Genomic DNA, 18,933 nt, shown 5'->3' with positions numbered 1-18,933 from the left:
GGTATGATGTCGTAGTGCGAGTCTCCTAGTGTGACGTCTACGTGATGTCATGGTGTGATGTCATAGTGCGAGTCTCCTAGTGTGACGTCTACGTGATGTCATGGTATGATGTCGTAGTGCGAGTCTCCTAGTGTGACGTCTACGTGATGTCATGGTGTGATGTCGTAGTGCGAGTCTCCTAGTGTGACGTCTACGTGATGTCATGGTATGATGTCATAGTGCGAGTCTCCTAGTGTGACGTCTACGTGATGTCATGGTATGATGTCGTAGTGCGAGTCTCCTAGTGTGACGTCTACGTGATGTCATGGTGTGATGTCATAGTGCGAGTCTCCTAGTGTGACGTCTACGTGATGTCATGGTGTGATGTCGTAGTGCGAGTCTCCTAGTGTGACGTCTACGTGATGTCATGGTGTGTTGTCAAAGTGCGATGCTCATTGTGTGACGTCAACGTGTTGTCAAAGTGCGATGCTCATTGTGTGACGTCAACGTGTTGTCAAAGTGCGATGCTCATTGTGTGACGTCAACGTGTTGTCAAAGTGCGATGCTCATTGTGTGACGTCAGCGTGTTGTCAAAGTGCGATGCTCATTGTGTGACGTCAACGTTACGTCATGGTGTGATATCAAAGTGCGATTCTCATAGTGTGATGTCATATTGTCATTGCAGACTATGGAAATGTTCTTTTCAAAATTTCTAACAATGTATAAGAGGTTATTGATTGCCATAGTTATGAAGAAAAAATGTCTGTATCTTAAGCTACGAACATCTCTGTATAGACTTGACGCCAACACGTGTAATGGGCTTGGCTTTTATAGAGATATTAGTCATGTGTCTGACCTTGACAATCACTCAGGGGATGTTTGAGTGTCTTGTACAGACGTATCTCCCTCAACTAATGCAAGTTCTACAGTCAAAGCACAAAGAACAAGTAGAGAGGACTGAGTCTTAGACTTCTGAACGATTAACTCTGAATCCAGAATCGAGTCTCTGTCGATAATTAACGTTGTCGCCTCGAAGTACTTTGCTGCCATCTCAATATAATACGATATCAACAAACTAAACCCCACTATCTGTGGTGTCACTAAATGTCGCGTTCAAATGTCCGCCAACTTTAGTCCGTCGCGAAACTTACTAAGTACACTACACATGCGAAAAGAAATGACTGTGTATAGAGTCTATGAGAACGCCACGTAGAGAGTTCCCTAAGGGAATGTTGTCTTTTTAACTCTTTTGTCTCCTAACTGACGATACCTACGTTGATTCCACCAGAATGTGGTAAATAATTACGGAGAGAAAGAGTTAAAAGATATCAGCAGGATGCGAAAAGAAAGGGAACTGTACATAAGGCTTGTCTTCCAGTAAATGCATTGTGTAGCCTCCATGATAACGCCATGCAGAGAGTTCCCCCCACGAAGCGATGTTCCCTATAATGATAATGGCCGTCCTCGTAAAAAGTAGTTTGTCATTAAAAACAAAGCACACAAAAAAAAAAAATTAGAGGGGGGGGGAAATCATTATGATTTGTCTTACGTCCAGGAACCCTGCCATCCAGTATCGATCTGGGGGCGGACTAGGCGGGGGACGCGGGGCAGATGTGAAGGGAGGAGGACGAGAGGGGGGGCGGGATGGATGGGGCGCAGAGAGGAAATGAGAGGACGAGGAAAAGGTGTAGAGTTACACGTTGTTAGTTCAGGTCTTTTACGACCAGGCGCTCAGGGACAGGCCGCTGGGAGAAGGGAACATCATGGAGTGGACCGAGTGTGTGTGTGTGTGCCTTAACGTGGGAACAATGCATTACGGACCTTAGGGAGAAGAGGGAAATTAAACACAAAAAAATTGGATGGAATTTTTTTTTTTTTTAAATCCATCTTTAACTCATTTCTGCCTAACTTCTTGCGACAAACAAAAAAATAGCAGGTGTGTACGAAACGAAGATGATCGGAACATCAGGCTGTAATGAGTTAATGGCATGTGTGTCTTCAGGTTTTCTCTTGTCTATGCGTTGAACGAGTTGGGATGGCAAAGCAACGTCTTGAAGTTCATTCATAGAAACAAAGAGTAAGGTCATTCAGTTCACTTTCTTTAATCCTTTTGGATTACCTCCCCATATTCGTCAATGTATTTGTCTGACGGCTGTCATGTTTTAGTGCTCGAAAAAAATTCAAATGGCGAAAATCCTGATTCCACCATGGCCTGTAAAGTGCTGGAAATAGGGCGTGGAGTATATCAGGGACTGAACTTCTGGTGTTGCTCGTGTTTGTATTCATAGTGTAGTCTGTTGGACCGAGACCATTCGTTACAGAAGGCCTCACCACTGACTTGCGACTTCGCAACCTGTGGGCTCGTTGTTACCACGTCGTTCTGGCCTGTGACGTAGTCTAAACTGCCCAGAGGTTGGGTCGTTGTAGTTCAGTGTTGGGGACCGCCGGGACGACCGAATGACAGTCCAGCCCGCATAGCGCACGACCAGGCAGTATGACGACTTTTTACTTTCACTCCCCCCCTCTCCTTACACCCACAAACACACAAGTACACACACATACTCACTCACACGTACACAATAGATAAAGCATATTTCATTGCGTTTTATTTTCATACTTAGTATTTCACTTCTAAAAAAAAACTTGTTAGTTAAGAATTGCTTGTTTTAAAATGTGCTCATCAACGCTGAGAGAAAGTATTATTGTTATTGTTTGCTGCAACTCTTGCGGTGCCACCAATTGTCTCCGTCAGTGTCTTTGTTCATGTCGAAACAGGGCGCGACGGGAGGGGAAATGCTGTGGTCACTTCATTTAATCTGCAGTGATGTATTCCAATGGTCACTTCATGTCCAGTGATGCAACCCTCGTCGGTCAAAGAAAGGGGGGGGGAAGAAGGTCGGCTGTTTTCTGTCACTACGAGTCCCTAGGCGCGTCTGGCCAAATTGGCTCAGACGGGCCCCCCAAGCCGGCCCGAGTTTTGGGGCTAACTGGTAACACGGAAACGATTTGATAATTATTGCAAACATTTGCCTGTGAAATAGCGGGCAGCCTCTGGGGAGGAGGAGGAGCTGAGAAATAGAGGGGATGGGGAGCTGTTGGTTTCAATTAAGAGAAGGCTAAAATAAAGGGCTGCTTGAGTTGGAAAAAGGGGGGGGGGGGCGAGACTTGAAGAACTGGACATTTTTAAAGGTTGTGACAATTTGTCTTGACATTTTAGTTGTCACGTCACTTTAGGTTTGCAAAAGGGGGTGAGTGGGGGGGGGGTCGTGTGACGACGCCTCAAATTTATGGAATGTCTTCCAGCGCCTCGCCATTTGACGTGGCAGTTAGCACTGACTTTAACGCCTCACGTGCGTCGTGGACAATAAGAGGCGGCTCACCCCGCCACTTTTTTGTAAAACTCTTTTCCAAACCCTAGTGTGTAGCATCTCTTCAGCGTTGTTTCATAGTGTTCGGTCTCCATGTCAAAGAACCACTACTCCGACTTGTAATGTAGCACCTCGTCTGTCCTACCACTGGGGTTACTTTCCCTTAGCTAAACAATCGCGACATGTAGGATTACAAATCTTTGGAATAGCTGTCTTCAACAAAAAAAAAAAAGCCGTTTCATATTTCAATATTAACTTAATCATCAACCAATATTTGAAGTTAGGCTTTTGGTTCTTAAAAGTGAAACCTTTGGATCGTGTTTCCTTCAACTTACATCTAGCTTGTTCTACTTAGATAACAAGTCCCTGTAAATGTTTCCTTGAGTTTCTGTATTGTTTTTAATAGGCCGGTTAAAGTGAGATTTCCCACTGTTGGCACAGATCTGGATACCGTGGACGGCACAAGGGCCAATAAAATGTTGACTAGAGCGAAGCAGATCAAAGAACGAATCATAAGTAGTGTCCAAATTCTCTAAACGAGAGCTTTTATTATATATTTTAAAATCAGTCGTCTTTTTTTTTTCTTTCTTTCTCCGCTTTGGTTCCTATCTAGTAGTCTAGTGTTGGTCTGGAGAAATTCTTTAGAATTCGACAAATCCATTTATTCTCATCTTGCATACATTATTCTAACGGTACACGTAGTGTGTGACAAGGCATGTAGGTCACGGCTGGGTCTGCCTGCGATGTTTAATCTTCAGACTTTGCAAGCGACTTCGCACATTCAGGACTATCTTCACGTCGTGTTCAATTCGGCTTTCAAATTTAGAGATTTTTATATTACTAGTTATTCAGAGTGATGTTTCCCTTGTTCACATGTTGATGTTTTAAATTTGATTCTACAAAAAATGCTGAAACAATTCTATGGTTTTTAAAAATGTAAAGTTTATCAACACGCTTGTATTCTATACACCGGATACACCATGACACTCGCTATTCATGACTTTGATTCTATTTTGTGGACAATCTCCAATATCGTCAACTCACAGCTTGGAAGATTGAATACAAATCGCGTTTAATACGTTGAAGACATAAGAGCTTAAGAGACCTTCTGGGAAACAAAGAGCTCAATTTGTTTCTCGCTATGAGAGCGGGGGTTTGTTTTAATTGTTGCTATCTTTTTTTTTATTATTCTTTCTAAACGCCATTATTTGACAAGCACAACAATTAATGAAACAACATGGTTGACGTTAATTAGAAGCAGACGAGAAGATGAAGTTTATCTTATCTCCCCTGAGCGCCGAAAGAGGGATTTACCCTTTTTTTTCTTCTTTCCCAGCTGTTCCTGTCTCTAGTCTATTCTCGGTTCTGAGTTCGCTAAGTCCCCCCCCCCGTCCGTCCCCCCCCCCCCCCACGCCCCTTGATTCTGTTTAAAGTCTGGGTTGTTTTATTTTCTTTAAGTTACTCTCAGTTTTTAGTCTCATCACATATTCAGTGGAACCCAGATAACACACCCGCTCACCATTGAGACCGAATTAGATAATAAATGGTTCTATTTAAATCTTATATTTATCCTTTAGAGTTTCTTTCATTAATCGAGAATTCACTAACCTGTTTTACATAAACATAAAACGCTTTACAGACAAAACTTTTTCACGCTTACTTACAGTGTTCGTTTAATTATGAGACTCTAAGGGCCAGGAGCCCATAAATGCACATTTTGTGAAAAGCACTTCGTGAGCCGATTTTGACACCCTGTCCTTTCCGCCCCCCGGGCCTCCGTCAATAACATTCTAAACAGTTTGTTAAAAATAAACCTTTAAAATAATCTTTTTGAAAGAATAGCTACGTACATGTGTAGAAATAAATGATAGGCTTCTATAGAAATTATGGATTTGGACAGAACTGGCTCCCCAAAAGTTCAGATCTGCTGTTTTCTTACACCCTGCTTTATTCACTCACCCACCCACCTCTTTTTGCCACCAATTCTTTCATCGTGGAGACACGAGGTTGCCCTCAGCCTGCAAATGGAAAGAAAATAGAATTTGGTTGGTAGAAATACCATCGAGAGGGAAGCGACGAATGTGAAAAAGGGTTGTGATGAGAGGGAGAATGAGAGAGAGAGAGAGAGAGGGAGTGAGGTAATAGAGGAGTGGGGAAAGTAGACTATTTGGAGAAAGGAGTGGGAGCGGTGGTTATACTTTCGTTGGGGGGCTGCAGGGGCGCCATGTTAGGCTAGTCTCTTGATGACTTTACCATCAGGATCTGGAACGACGGGCATACCGTTGATAATATAGTGTCAAGTGCTGGAGGGTTGGGGTTCTAAGCGTGAGTTTGGGCTAAAAAAAAATTAATACGATGGCTTGACGGGAAGGAAAAGGAAAAAAAGGGGGAGGGGGGAGCGGCATCGTTCCGTCGTACAATTATCAGAGGCTTCATGTCACCGCCTCTTGTGTGAAATGACATGCCAGTGGTGTAATATATCTGAGGCATGAGAAACAGCTCTTTATCTATTTATCTGTCTGTCTGTCCGTCCGTCCGTCCGTCCATCCATCCATCTTATCTATCTATCTATCTATCTATCTATCTATCTATCTATCTATCTATCTATCTATCTATCTATCTATCTATCTGTCTGTCTGTCTGTCTGTCTGTCTGTCTGTCCGTCCGTTTATGTATCTATTTATCTATCAATATATCTATTGGTTGAGCAATCGATATATCTTCTTGTTACATAACTTAAAATCAATCCGTTCCAAACTAATGATCAATTCTATATAGCCTGTCAAGTTATCAATCTCTCTTCCTACGTATCGTTCTTTCTGTATTTTTTATTCTGTAACTGCCCTGTGAGTCTCATTCAATAGTATCAACACTAAGTGCGGAGCTCATCAAAGTCACTAGCAAACGATCGTTTTGGGGAGCAACATCGTCCCTTGGGGGCAACCAACTCTCTTTCTAGACGCCCTCCCAGCAGAGCACTTAATGAAGTGAGTTGATCAAAAAGACATTTTTGTGTCGCCAGTGAAAAGAGAAAAAAAAAGCATCGTTAACAATTTTTCCGCCATGACAACTGGGAAGCACGAGGAAAGGGGAGCAGGGAGGTGGCCCTAGCCCCCCCCCCCCTTTCCCGTTCTTACCTCAAACTAAAAAAAAAAAAACTTGACTCTATTGAATCGTTCGGCTTCTTGGTCCCCCCAGATAACAATAGAGTGAGTGGCGCGGGGCGTATTCGGGGACTTATCCTTTCATTCACTGGCTTTCTTTATCTCATTCTTTATTGGTGAGCGCCCCCTTCCCTCTTCTAAGCAATCTTCTCGCTCTCTCTCTCTCTCCCACAATAAACAAGGCTTCGCTTGGGACATTGACAGCTGCATGTGAAGAGATGATGGTAAAAGATGGTAGTTTTGTGAGGAACGCCCAACACCATTACTCCCCCTCCCCCTCTTTTGTTAGGCCAGTGCCCTTCCCTGCTCCAAGTACACATCAAGTTTTGTTTTCCCATCATGCACTTTTTATGTTTCTTATTCTCTCTGTCTCTCTCTCTCTCTCTCTTTGTCTCTCTGTTTCTGTCTCTCACGGTCTCTCTCTTTCTCTGTCTCTTTCTGTTTCTGTCTCTCTCACTGTCTCCCTCTGTTTCTGTCTCTCACGGTCTCTCTCTGTCTCTCTATGTTTCTGTCTCTCTTACAGTCTCTCTATGTTTCTGTCTCTTTCTGTTTCTGTCTCTCTCACTGTCTCCCTCTGTTTCTGTCTCTCACGGTCTCTCTCTTTGTCTCTCTCTCTGTTTCTGTCTCTCACGGTCTCTCTCTTTCTCTGTCTCTTTCTGTTTCTGTCTCTCTCACTGTCTCCCTCTGTTTCTGTCTCTCACGGTCTCTCTCTGTCTCTCTATGTTTCTGTCTCTCTTACAGTCTCTCTCTCACTGTCTCTCTCTGTTTCTATCTCTCTCTCTGTTTCTATCTCTCTCTCTGTTTCTATCTCTCTCTCTGTTTCTATCTCTCTCTCTGTTTCTATCTCTCTCTGTTTCTATCTCTCTCTCTGTTTCTATCTCTCTCTCTGTTTCTATCTCTCTCACTGTTTCTGTCTCTCTCACTGTTTCTATCTCTCTGTTTCTATCTCTCTCTCTGTTTCTATCTCTCTCTCTGTTTCTATCTCTCTCTCTGTTTCTGTCTCTCTCTCTGTTTCTATCTCTCTGTTTCTGTCTCTCTCACTGTCTCTCTCACTGTCTCTCTCTGTTTCTATCTCTCTGTTTCTGTCTCTCTCTATTTCTGTCCATGTTTGTCTCTCACTGTCTCTCTCTGTTTCTGAGTCTCTGTCTCTCTCTCTTTGTCTCTGTTTCTCTCTCTTTCTCTCTCTCTCTCTCTGTCACTCTCCCTTATTAACACTGTAGCTGTTTCTCTGTGTCTCTTTCTCTCTCTCTCTCTCTCTCTCTCTCTCTGTACCTCTCTTTGTCTCTCTTTCACTCTCACTATATTTCCCAATTTCTTTCTCTGCCTCTGCCCCTCTCTCCTTATCAATCTTTTTTTTCCTCCCTGTCTCTCTCTCTCTCTCTCTCGTGTTTTCTTCTAGTCAACATCGCGGTGTTACTCACATTCATTCGCCTCTCACTTTTTTTTTTGTTGTTTGTTTACCTCGAGTGCAGGGGCGAAAGGATTTGAGGAGTGGGGGGGGGGGGGTAGGAGTTCCCCCCTGACTTGGGTCGCCTTCTGCATTTATCTCTGGCACGTACCGGTACTGCGCGGTGAACTGTGGCAAAAGAAAGAGATTAGACTTCTGCCGCTGCTCCGGGACGCCTGTTCAAGACAAGAATTCACGAACTCAGACTGGAAATAGACCAAATCAAACATCGCCTCCCCCCCCCCCTCACAATCACCCACACACTCTATCTTGGGAGGAATAAAAGGAGGGGGGGCGCTTTACATTATAAATGTACTAGAATGTCCACACGTGCACAGTAGCCGCTTGATCAAGTCTTAAACATGCGCACAATATTCACAATGACTCAACTATAAAAGTAACACAAAAAAAAAATACATAAAAATCCAATATAATCGAAATACTTGGATTGCAAATATTGCATTGTAAACTATAGTATACAACTATTAGGAGAGGTGGTGGCTGAGTAGTAAATTGTTAGGCTTCCGAACCGGAGGGCCCGGGCTTAAATCCTGGTGAAGACATTTTTTTTTTTTTACTTTCGGGATCCTTAGGGCATCTCTGAGTCCATCATGCTCCAATGGGTACCTGACATTAGTTGGGGGAAAAGTAAAGGCGGTTGGTCGTTGTGCTGGCCACATGACACCCTCGTTAACCGTGGGCCACAGAAACAGATGACCATTACATCATCTGCCCTATAGATCTCAAGTTCTGAATGGGGGAACATTTTTTTTTTATTCTAGGACCATTTCATGTAAGTTCTTTTCTATGAGACCTTGACGCGTACATTACATGACAGTCAGTAACACAAGCCTTATGTTTCAACGGGTAAGCTATTACTAAACTTTGGGTTGCGACATGTATTTCTACACGTCATATCTTTTGAAAGTAAACTACTCGAGGTTTGAATTATTTTGAGGACCGTCCTCTGAGGACATCATCATCACGACATACGAACGGGTAGAACAAAAGTGGGCGTTCAGTTCATATCTTCTGTTCTGTAACCCAAGGTTTTGGATGTTTGTCGTTGTGCAGTGAAAGGGTGTTCAAAAAGAAGGTCCCACCAGAAACGATGGCTCAATCTGCTATGTCGTCATCTGCCATGACTGCATCTCCTTCAATAGTGACATTTTTAGTCGCGTCATTGTGTTGAATAGAGACCTAGCGCAGACGCGCCATAAACACAAGGCGTCGTCGGTGAACCTTGCGGCGTAGTTACACAAGATGGTTCATTGTCCTGCCGCCTTCTTCCCTCTTGCGACATCGTGCAGGCTATTAATAGAACTCAAAGAGAACGTTGTTGGTGCTGATTCTGTCAATATTCAGTTGCGTCACACTTCGACACAGCTTCTGCTGCTCATGTTAAACATAGATGAATAGCTGCACCAGGGACTAAGTTTTTTTAAGAGAGAAAGTAGTGAATTAAATGCTACAAAAATAAGGGACTGCGCCGACCAAAGCGCGAACCAGTGACCCTGGAATGGACAACACCGCCTAGCGATAACGCACTAAGCGAACTTAACCTCTAGACCATCGGAATGTCCATGGACATTGGTATTGAGCCTGGTAGGCACAGTCCCTTGTTTTCTTAGCATTAAATTTACTACTTTCTCTCTTAAAAACTAGATCCCTGGTGCTGCTATTCAATTATGTTTAATATATGTATGTAACACATTTGTTTCAGCACCTAGCTTCAACTCTATGTTTGCTGCTAATGTTAATGCACTTCTGCTTCTGCTAATAATAATGCTGCCAACTGCCTTAAAGTCAATCTGACGTTGGCAAGTTTTTGTTCTTTGTGGGTTTTTTTCTTGGTGCCCATCAAGCGTTTGACTTTTCCCATTAGTCCACTCGGCTAATTGAACAATGGCATTTCTCTCCGGTCTGATCTCTCATGGCCGTATCCCAGGAGCCCAATGCTGGTGAAAGTGAATGGACATTAGGTCCATTACTCAAGATACGGGCAATGCAGACGATCTGGGCGATTTTAGCATCCTCGTAATCGATTCCCTTTCATATTTCTTTGTACAGAAATCGCTGGAAGTTAACCTTTTCATATAATCGAATCTGTGTGAGAAGGTTAGCTAAACCATAATGCTTTTGACTGACCCCACAAGCTTTGTTAATGACACTAAGTGCGCCCTGTTGCTGAAGTAAGGTTAAGTAAGAGACATACTCAAAGGGATCTATAAATCTATAAGACAAAGGAAATAGTAACAAATACATGTACAATTAAAAGTGTGAAGTGATAAATTAGTATTCGAATATATTATGAATATCGAGCAAGTACACCAAACTATTAAATGGTAATGTATTCGTGTCATTTGTGTGTGTGTTTAAAAGTGAAAGTAAATGTCCCCTTACAGACCTTGAGATCTATGAGGCAGGTGATGTAAAGGTCATCTGTTTATGTGGCCCATGGTTAATGAGTGTGTCATGTGGCCAGCACAGCGACCAACCGCCTTCACTTTCCATCGACTAATGTCAGTACCCCTAAGAGCTGGGTGGATTCTGGGGTGCCTTAAGATCCCAACATTTAAAATTCCAGTCTTCACCAGGATTCGAACCGGGAACCCCCGGTTCAGAAGCCAAGCGCTGTACCGCTCAACCACAGCGCCTCCTTTGTGTGTGTTTACGTGTACATAAAGAGGGAGAGTACAGCGAATGTATTTTATTGTCATGCTGGGTGTCCAGTGGAAGCAAGAGAAAAGGGTCTGGGTTAACATTTACAACTTAAACATATTAAAGCCATCACACCTCCTTTACAAATTGCATTTAAATGAAATCGCTTTACCAACATCTTTTTTTTTTCGCCCTAGCCAAGCATGGGTATCAGCTTGTGTAGATGCAATTCCATTTGATTCAAATAAAACACGCTGACACCTCTATGTTGTAATATTTAGGAAAAGGGAACTCCGATTTGGTGAGCTGGTTAATGAAAACATAACAACCTAAAAAAAATATATTAATCGAGGAGCCTTTGGCTTATCATTAAGAGATTCTGAGAATGTGACTCGCATTGGGAGAAGACCTTGCCTTGCTGCACACAGGGCCCGATTGTAATCGTGCGTCCACAGCTAGCATGGCGATCGGAAACGGACTGGGTGAAAAACGTGGCCGAAGCTAGTAAATTAGGTTGAGTTGGGATAAGAAGGGAGGGGGGGCGGTAAGTGAAAACAGCCCCTCACCCACCGTCGCCTAATCCATTCCCTAAGCAAATGCTTTAAGCACACAATCACATCCTCGGAAAACATCTCCGTGCTTTGGCGTTCAAACAAAAACCTCTTCTACTGGAGGGGGGGGGGGGGAGTAGACCTTGCCGGCCAAACACGCGGCTCCTGTGTGTGGACTCCCAGGATCAATAACTGTTAGCCGTGGACGGAGGAGACACGCCCCTTTCATTGACTGACTGGACGTGTCCCTTGTCTTGTGCTTACTCTCCCTCCCTTATGTACTCTCCCCCCCCCCCTATCTCTGCTACACTTCGCTGGACCTGGCTCTTCGCCTCTTCTTTTCCGCTAGCGTACGTTTCATTACTGTAGAGTGCGAGCGGCGTGTACTCGTGTGCTGTCCATGGTACTCTTCACTGTGAACTTGAAACCTGGGTTTTCTTCAACCAGCTTGAAACTTGGGTTTTCTTTATTCAGCTTGAAACTTGGGTTTTCTTCAAACAGCTAGAAACTTGGGTTTTCTTCAACCAGCTAGAAACTTGGGTTTTCTTCAAACAGCTAGAAACTTGGGTTTTCTTCACCTTTATCTGTCCCTCAAAGTCTTTTGGAGCATCACACCGACTTGGATTTTTTTCTTCCGACTTAAAACTTTTTTTTAGCCAATTCGATTTTTGTTTTGTTTATCTGTTTGTTTGTTTTTTTATGGACCCCTAGAGAAATTAAGTGACATTTTAAGAATGCAATTTGAAATGTCTGTAATTTATGTCTCTTTGAATCTTGTTTTCTTTTCTCTTTCCCTCCTCTCTCTTTGTTCATATGTTCTCCCTGTGTTTGTATTCCCGCTATCTAGGTAATTGGTCCCTGGAGACTTGGATCAGTATCTCTCCTTCCTCATTTTCTAACTTCCCCTCGTCCGCTTCTCTCTCTCTCTCTCTCTCTCTCTCTCTCTCTCTTCATCAAATACCAACTGCCAGCCATCCCTGTCCACCGCCTCATTAAGCGGCATGTCCATTATTAACACCTTTTAATGAATTCATCGTCCGAGCTGTCACCAAGTAATGGAAAACTGCTCCTGGCCTCAGATGGTCACTCCCGCCTGGTTAGTCGGGGTCACGCTGGCTGTTCTGACACGGGCATTGCTAATTTAGCTAAGGGTCAGTAGACAGAATTTACAGTGGACAACCCCCCCCCCTCACCCCCATTTTGCTTTTACTTTGCGCTGGACCGACCTCTTGATGATAAGAATGTCATTGAATATAAAGTGCATTTGACTTTAGATGAACGAGGAAATGGCTTTGTGACTGAATTGAAACATTGTTTCGGAATCAGTACGAAGTTACTTTTTCAATACATCAAAAGGGCTTTTACGCAAATGGTTCTTGCAAACAATATTTTGTGTGTCGAAAAAAAAAAAACACACCCCCAAAATTGTGTCAGGAAATGTTCCTTTCAATCATACACACAAGAAATCTTATCTTATCTTATATAATACAGACGTCGTTACTTCAAAAAAGATGATAACGTCCTACGCGTCATGCATTTAGTCATGCATATTAACCAATGACTTAAATTCATTAATGTAATATATAAAACAAAAATAGTAAGGTATGTATGTCCGTTTGACAAATCTTGATAAAATTAGGCAGAAATGTTCCTTAGCTTGTGTTTAAGTAAAATTGTCTATAAAAAAATAAAGTTCTCCTTTCACACCTTGCTATCTATAGGGCTGATGATGTTAAAGTCATCTATTTCTTGGCCAACGGTTAACGAGCAGGGTGTCATGTGGCCAGCGCAACAACCAGCCGCCTTTACTTTACCCAACTACGGTCAGGTTCCCATTAGAATTGAGTGGACTCAGGGGCTCCCTGAAAATCCCGAAATTAAAAAAATCCCAGTCTTTACCGAAGTTTGGAAGCCAAGCGTTTAACAACTCAGCCACCGAGTCCCCAATATTGTCTACATCTGGGCATAAACTTCAGATTGTGATTAGGTAATATTGTCTACTTAGGATACTATCTTTGAATGTACTGTATACTGTAACACTTGAAATTCTGTTCATCTAGAACTCATCCCCGTAATATATAACATGTCAATTAGTTTCACGGCCTATCAGAGAACCACAAAATGATCCAAAATATCGTAACAAAACATTAACTTGTAGACATTTGTGTTTTCTTAGGATCCACAAGGAAGCATGTCTATGGGGCTTAGGATGGAGGAAATCATCTTCAACTTGGCAGACACGCATCTGTTCTTTAACGACCTGGAGGTGAGTACTGCGGGCTTTCTGTGTTAGCTAGAACTGTTCCAGAGGCTTGAACAACATTTTCAACTCAGTCAGACCGAGACCTTCGTTATAGGGGCCTCTGTCAGACCCTACTGTCTTATCAGACCAGCAGAGCCTGCCTGGCAGAGCAGAGTAACTGAGAAAAGCATGCTGGTTATCCGCGGTACACATCGCAAAACATTCTTCAACCTAGCAGCAAAAAAAAAGAGCTAGAAGAATAAGCGAAACATTATTTAGCATAGAGCAAAAAAAAAAAAGCTAGAGAAAAAGCGAAACATTCTTCAGCCTAGCAGCAAAAAAGAGCTAGCTAGAAGAATAACGAAACTATCCTTTAGCCTATCCAGCTAGAAGCAGAAGAAGAGCCGTAGCAGTATGGCTCCTCGTGTCTCCAGACACAATAGGTGCTCCACGATGCCACTTTCACAGTGCTCATCACTTGGCTTGAGATGATGATGTCATGCTCTCTCTTACAGTCTGAAAGGCGTTGTTTGTTTTTGTTCTGTCTGTTCTGTATGTCTCATGATTCAAAAGTCTGGAATTGACGAACATAATCTCAAACACAGCTCCCTTGATCGGGATCAGTAAAACTATCGTTGAAGCTTTAATCTGCTTTCTCAATCGATCTTTCTTGGTCAGACGAATCGATTTTTCGGGGGGCTACTAATTCGTTATTAGGGAGGGGTGGGGGATATTTTTTAGTTAAGGGAAATCTCCATTGACCAGATTTGAAAGAAGCCACTAAATCTTTAGGAAAACACATTTTGATGTGGTTTGTTAATGGGAGGGGGTCATTATATAATATTTAAGCTGCTTAATGGCAACTAATTGAAGGTAGAATAATTGACCAGTTAGTTCGACTTCTATACACCCTTAGGCAGTCCAGTTTGCTGACCCTGGTTTAAAAGAGCTGCCCTCTCCCCCCCCCCCCTTTGCTATGAATGGCGTGACCTCATCACTGGATGACCCTCGAGGGATTTGAACAATAAACGTTTTATCCCATCCACTTGGTCAGCAGATCAATAGGTGGTTGAGGTGGGAAGGGGGGGGGGGTTCCTTGCCATCGCCGTTCACCCCGCCTGCCCTATTAAGTTGACCACCTAATGGAATCCCTCCGCATCATCCCTTCTATCCCAATGTTCTCCCGTTCTCTCTTCAGCTCTCTGCTCGTGTCGGACAAAAAAAAAAAAAAGCTGAGGGCTGGGGGAAATGTTTGCATGCGAGTCGGGAGCCCCAATACGAAGCGTGTGTTTGCCAGGACGCGCCAGCGGACCTGGCCCCGGCCATGACTAGCCATGCCCCCAACTTTATTAAGTCGTCTGTTCAAACAACGAGTGGGCCCCGGAACGGCCCGGGAGCCGAGAGCTGGCAAATTCTTTTTTAATAATGAGATTTCCCGGCTTGCATGGGTTTGTGCTTATTTAGGGTAAAGTTCCCGGAGGAAGTGAGGTGGTTTGGTGGGGGAAAAGGTGGAAGGGAGGGGGCGGTGGAATAAATGATTGACACTGAAGGGAGTCTTCTACCCATTCTTCCTCCCCCCACCCTCCGACTCCATACCCCGAATCGCGTCCCACATCCTCTGTGTATTCAATGAGCTCTAGCATGGCGCCTGGTATAAAACCAAAGCAAGCAAACAACTTCCGCTCTCTTTGGCTTTACTCTAAGTTCAACCTACTTGACATAGGTGTGACCATCAGGGAGGGGAGAAGAAAATAGAATGGGGTAAGGGCACTTGTTCACAACATCATCCTGTACATCACCACTGCAAACACCAGCATCTACTAAGGAACTAAAACCAGACTCCCCGTAAAAGTTAACAGTTGAATAGCTTGGAGTTGTCGAGGCCAGAGGTAGGGAGAGGGGCGACTGGCTTGAAAAAGACGCCACAGTTGTTTCGGGTGGAGAAGGGCGGCTCACATTATTTCCGCCGATGTATTGATAACGAATATATGTATGTCTAGAAGAGTCTACATAATGAATGTAGGACACGAAGGCAGACATTCCAGTCAAGCGTTGGGTCATTGGCCTTGTAGCCTTTCTATCTTATTGCTGATTTCACACCCCCCCCCCCGGCACTAAGCTAGTATCTGTGGATCCGACTGGCCGAGCAAAACCCAAGGGGCGGGAGGGGGCTTGAACCCCGGACGGTCAGGCTCGTAGTTCTAGCATCTTACTTCACCTTATTCCTCTAACCTTCAGGCACACTAAGAAGTAACATCAACGAGGATAAACTTTTTGTCGTTGTTTCTGTTGTTTATTTACATCGAATAGTGTTGTATAATTGTGTGTGCAGCTACTACCATTCATTTAGTTTTGGCAGTGGCGTAGCTAGGAATTTATCATCATTTGGGGGCCCCCACAAGTGGGGGCTGGGGGGATTTTCACATTCTCCCCTCCCCCACCCTAGTTACTCCACTGTGTTTTGGTGATGTCATTCATAGTTTGAGTAGGAGGGTGGATATCGGTTGTTTTGTTGTTGTGTTGAGATGTTTGTTAGATTTGTGTGTGTGTGGTTTTGTTCTGCTAAGCCTAAGTCTGTTGACACTAAAACCTTGCATTACTACCTTTGAACAGGAGTGTGATCAAGTACATATAGATGACGTGTCATCGGACGACAATGGTCAAGATCTCAGGTATGTAGTCTAATCTTTTTTTTTTTTGAATACCATAATCATTAATCACAGAATTTAAGCATCATACACCTGCAGTGTGGTACACTGACACGATGATTGCTGGGGGGGGGGGGGGGTACAACGCCGTAAAACAAGTTCATGTGGATGTTTGCGCCAACAACTAACTACTTTCCGAAAGTCGCATTTAGTCCAAGAAATAATCAATTTAAATATGACCTAGTATGTTCACAGACTCCTGACTTGCAGGCATACTTCGTCAAATACTGTAAGCCTAGTTTATAAAGAGTTTCCTTGACTTTGCTTCATGTGTTAGTGTAGGATGGCTGCCTGGTCGTGCGGTTTGCGCGCTGGACTGTCATTCAGATTTATCGATGGTCCAGCGTTCAAACCCTGCCCGCTCCCATCCCCCGTCATCCTGCGGGAGGTTTGGACTAGGAAGTAATTATCTTCAGCTCTGAAGGAACATCCGAAACATGTAAAACATTTTACAAACATTAGATTAGAAAGAAATGTAATCAAATTTCTAGATGATCTTTACCCAATTTATACAGCAATGTCAAATTAAAGTTAAGTTCCCATTTCATAGCTTGCGATCTATACAGTAATACATCGGCTGAATTGCGTCATTAACATAGATGGTACTTGATGTGTTTATTGATAGGGCATATCCCAGAATTCCTTATGAATGAAAATTTCATAGCTGTACGGTACAAAGAGAATGCTCATTCACGATACACCTTCGACATTTCGTCGGTCACGTCTGCTAGTTTACACCCTAAACCCGTGAGCAGCAATGATGGTACTTCCTGCAGCTAAATATTTACAAGAGCCCATTCTGCGCACGTGATGGGATCTGGCCAATCGGAGCGCGTGTTTACTTCCTACATTCGGCGCAACGGAGGCGAATGTTTAGCTGGGCGCCAGCCTCAGACCTGAGGCCAGGGGTGAATGTTTTCTCAACATAACCCCGTGAGTTACCCCACCCTCCACCCGGGACTCACGCCCCTCTCCGGGGTGTACTTATCTTGTGTAATAATTGGAGGATTCGTCACGGCATGCATTCCGCCACAGGTTTCTCCCGTCTCTACACGAGTTCGTTCCTGAAGATTTTTATCACGTTGGCCTCAGTTATGTCAATCGTTTGTACCTATTAGGTTCTTCTTCCGTCTGTCTGTCCGTCTGTCTGTCTGTCTCTCTCTCTCTCTCTCTCTTTCTCTCTCTTTCTCACTCTCATTTTTTTCTCTCTATCATACTAACACAGACACACGCTTAATCTTTATTTCACATTCAGTTTTTTTTTTAACAAAGGTTTTATCAACTCTGTCTGGTTAAAAATATGTGCACGTTATTTTTTCGACATCCAATCTCGGACCAAGCTGAAATTTTGCGCAATTATTTCTTTTACCTGACAAGATTAGAATCAGTAAAAAAAAAAAAATAACCAATTAGTTAATTCACTATTGGTAATAAATTATTTTGTTTGGTATCGAACAAGGGAAAGAAATTGTACTTGACTGATGTGGTATACGTTGAATTAGTCCCCTGTGTACGTTGCAGAGTGAAATAGGTGGCCGCTTTAAAGTTTGAAACTAACAACAGATAACTATAAAATATAAAACCTTCTAATTCTATTTTCATAAGCACTTCCCTGCCTCAGTGGCTAGTTGTTAACTTGATGAGGTTTAATTAGGCTTGAGCCTTCGAGTTCTAATTCAGGTCGTTCCAACTTTTTAAAATAAATGCCTTTAATAAGCGATCACGTTAGCATCTTACTTATATTCTCTTCCATCCCATCTGGTCTAGACAAATTGCTAAAAAGCACGAACTTGTGCTAAACAAAAAAATAATTCGTAAAAAATATTTCCAAATGGCACAGTTATTATTGTTAGTCTAGAATCTAGATCAATTACAAATTCAATCACATGACTGGTCCAAACGAATGGATACAATTACACTTAATATAAACTTTTATTTTAAAAAGTATTTTTTAAAATGTTTTTCTTGTGTTATAATTTATAAACACCACATTTTTTTCTCCCTCCCTCTTTCTTTCTCTCCTCTGCCTCTCTCTCTCTTCACCTCTCACTCTCTCTAAAGAATAGAGGGGATCGCCTCTCTTTCCTCCTGTTGTGCTGCCATTAAACTTACTTCAAATCTTTGTTTGAATAGACGGTATGGATAAACGAAATACTGTAAATTGCGCCCTCCCCTCCCCCCAATTATATATCCGTTATAAAAAAAATATATCTCCAACATATCTCTGCGTAACTGTTATGTGTTTGAAGCAATGGAAGCCTCCAGTAGGTGTGGTCCAAAGTACATCTTTTCCAGGAAAGGATTTCCTACCTTTCTGTAATCTCTCCAGACTATCTCACTCACCCTCCGGTGGAGGAGGAATCAAAAGCTCACAGCGGTCGTAACTCTTGTTTTAAACGAGGCTTTAACGAGGTCATATTTGCGCCCTCGAGGGGGCTCTCACTCGTAAATATAAAGAGGGCGAGCTACTTAAGTTGAATCTTTCTCTTTTTCACCTCTCTCTCTCCATCTCTCTTTCTTTTTTTCTTTCTTTCTCTCCATCTCTTTCTTTTTTAATCTCTCTATCTTTCTGAATTTTATGAAATCCAACTTGAAAGTATCAAGCGATACGTTTAAATATGGCGGTGATGTCTACCTCTAGGTCAAGGCTGGAAGATACAGAACCATTTTTTGTTTGTTTAATAATGAGTTTCTTGTTGAATGTTTTTAATTTCTTAATGTTTGGGCTGTCGAAACATTCCGTAGAAGTATTTCTTATTGTATGTTTCCAAGAAACATTCCAGCTGTTTCTTAATCACACCTGATTACATAAC

The 18,933-nt window shown here is 42.9% G+C and overlaps 1 protein-coding gene across 9 annotated transcripts in view; it reads left to right on the top strand.

Moving 5' to 3' along the window:
* The window catches only part of LOC106074154 (eyes absent homolog 1-like), a 164,177-nt gene that overhangs the window by 136,395 nt on the left and 8,849 nt on the right, over nt 1-18,933 (top strand). For all 9 annotated transcript variants that reach the window (XM_056031206.1, XM_056031212.1, XM_056031211.1 and 6 more), the window contains 2 exons: nt 13,347-13,436; nt 16,026-16,084. In XM_056031206.1, the coding sequence (XP_055887181.1) occupies nt 13,347-13,436; nt 16,026-16,084 (149 nt within the window). The remainder of the gene's footprint in view (nt 1-13,346; nt 13,437-16,025; nt 16,085-18,933) is intronic.

This window comes from Biomphalaria glabrata, chromosome 5 (assembly GCF_947242115.1).
Source record: "Biomphalaria glabrata chromosome 5, xgBioGlab47.1, whole genome shotgun sequence".
In the NCBI taxonomy this organism is placed as follows: domain Eukaryota; kingdom Metazoa; phylum Mollusca; class Gastropoda; family Planorbidae; genus Biomphalaria; species Biomphalaria glabrata.
This window is presented reverse-complemented; position numbering and strand designations above follow the sequence as displayed.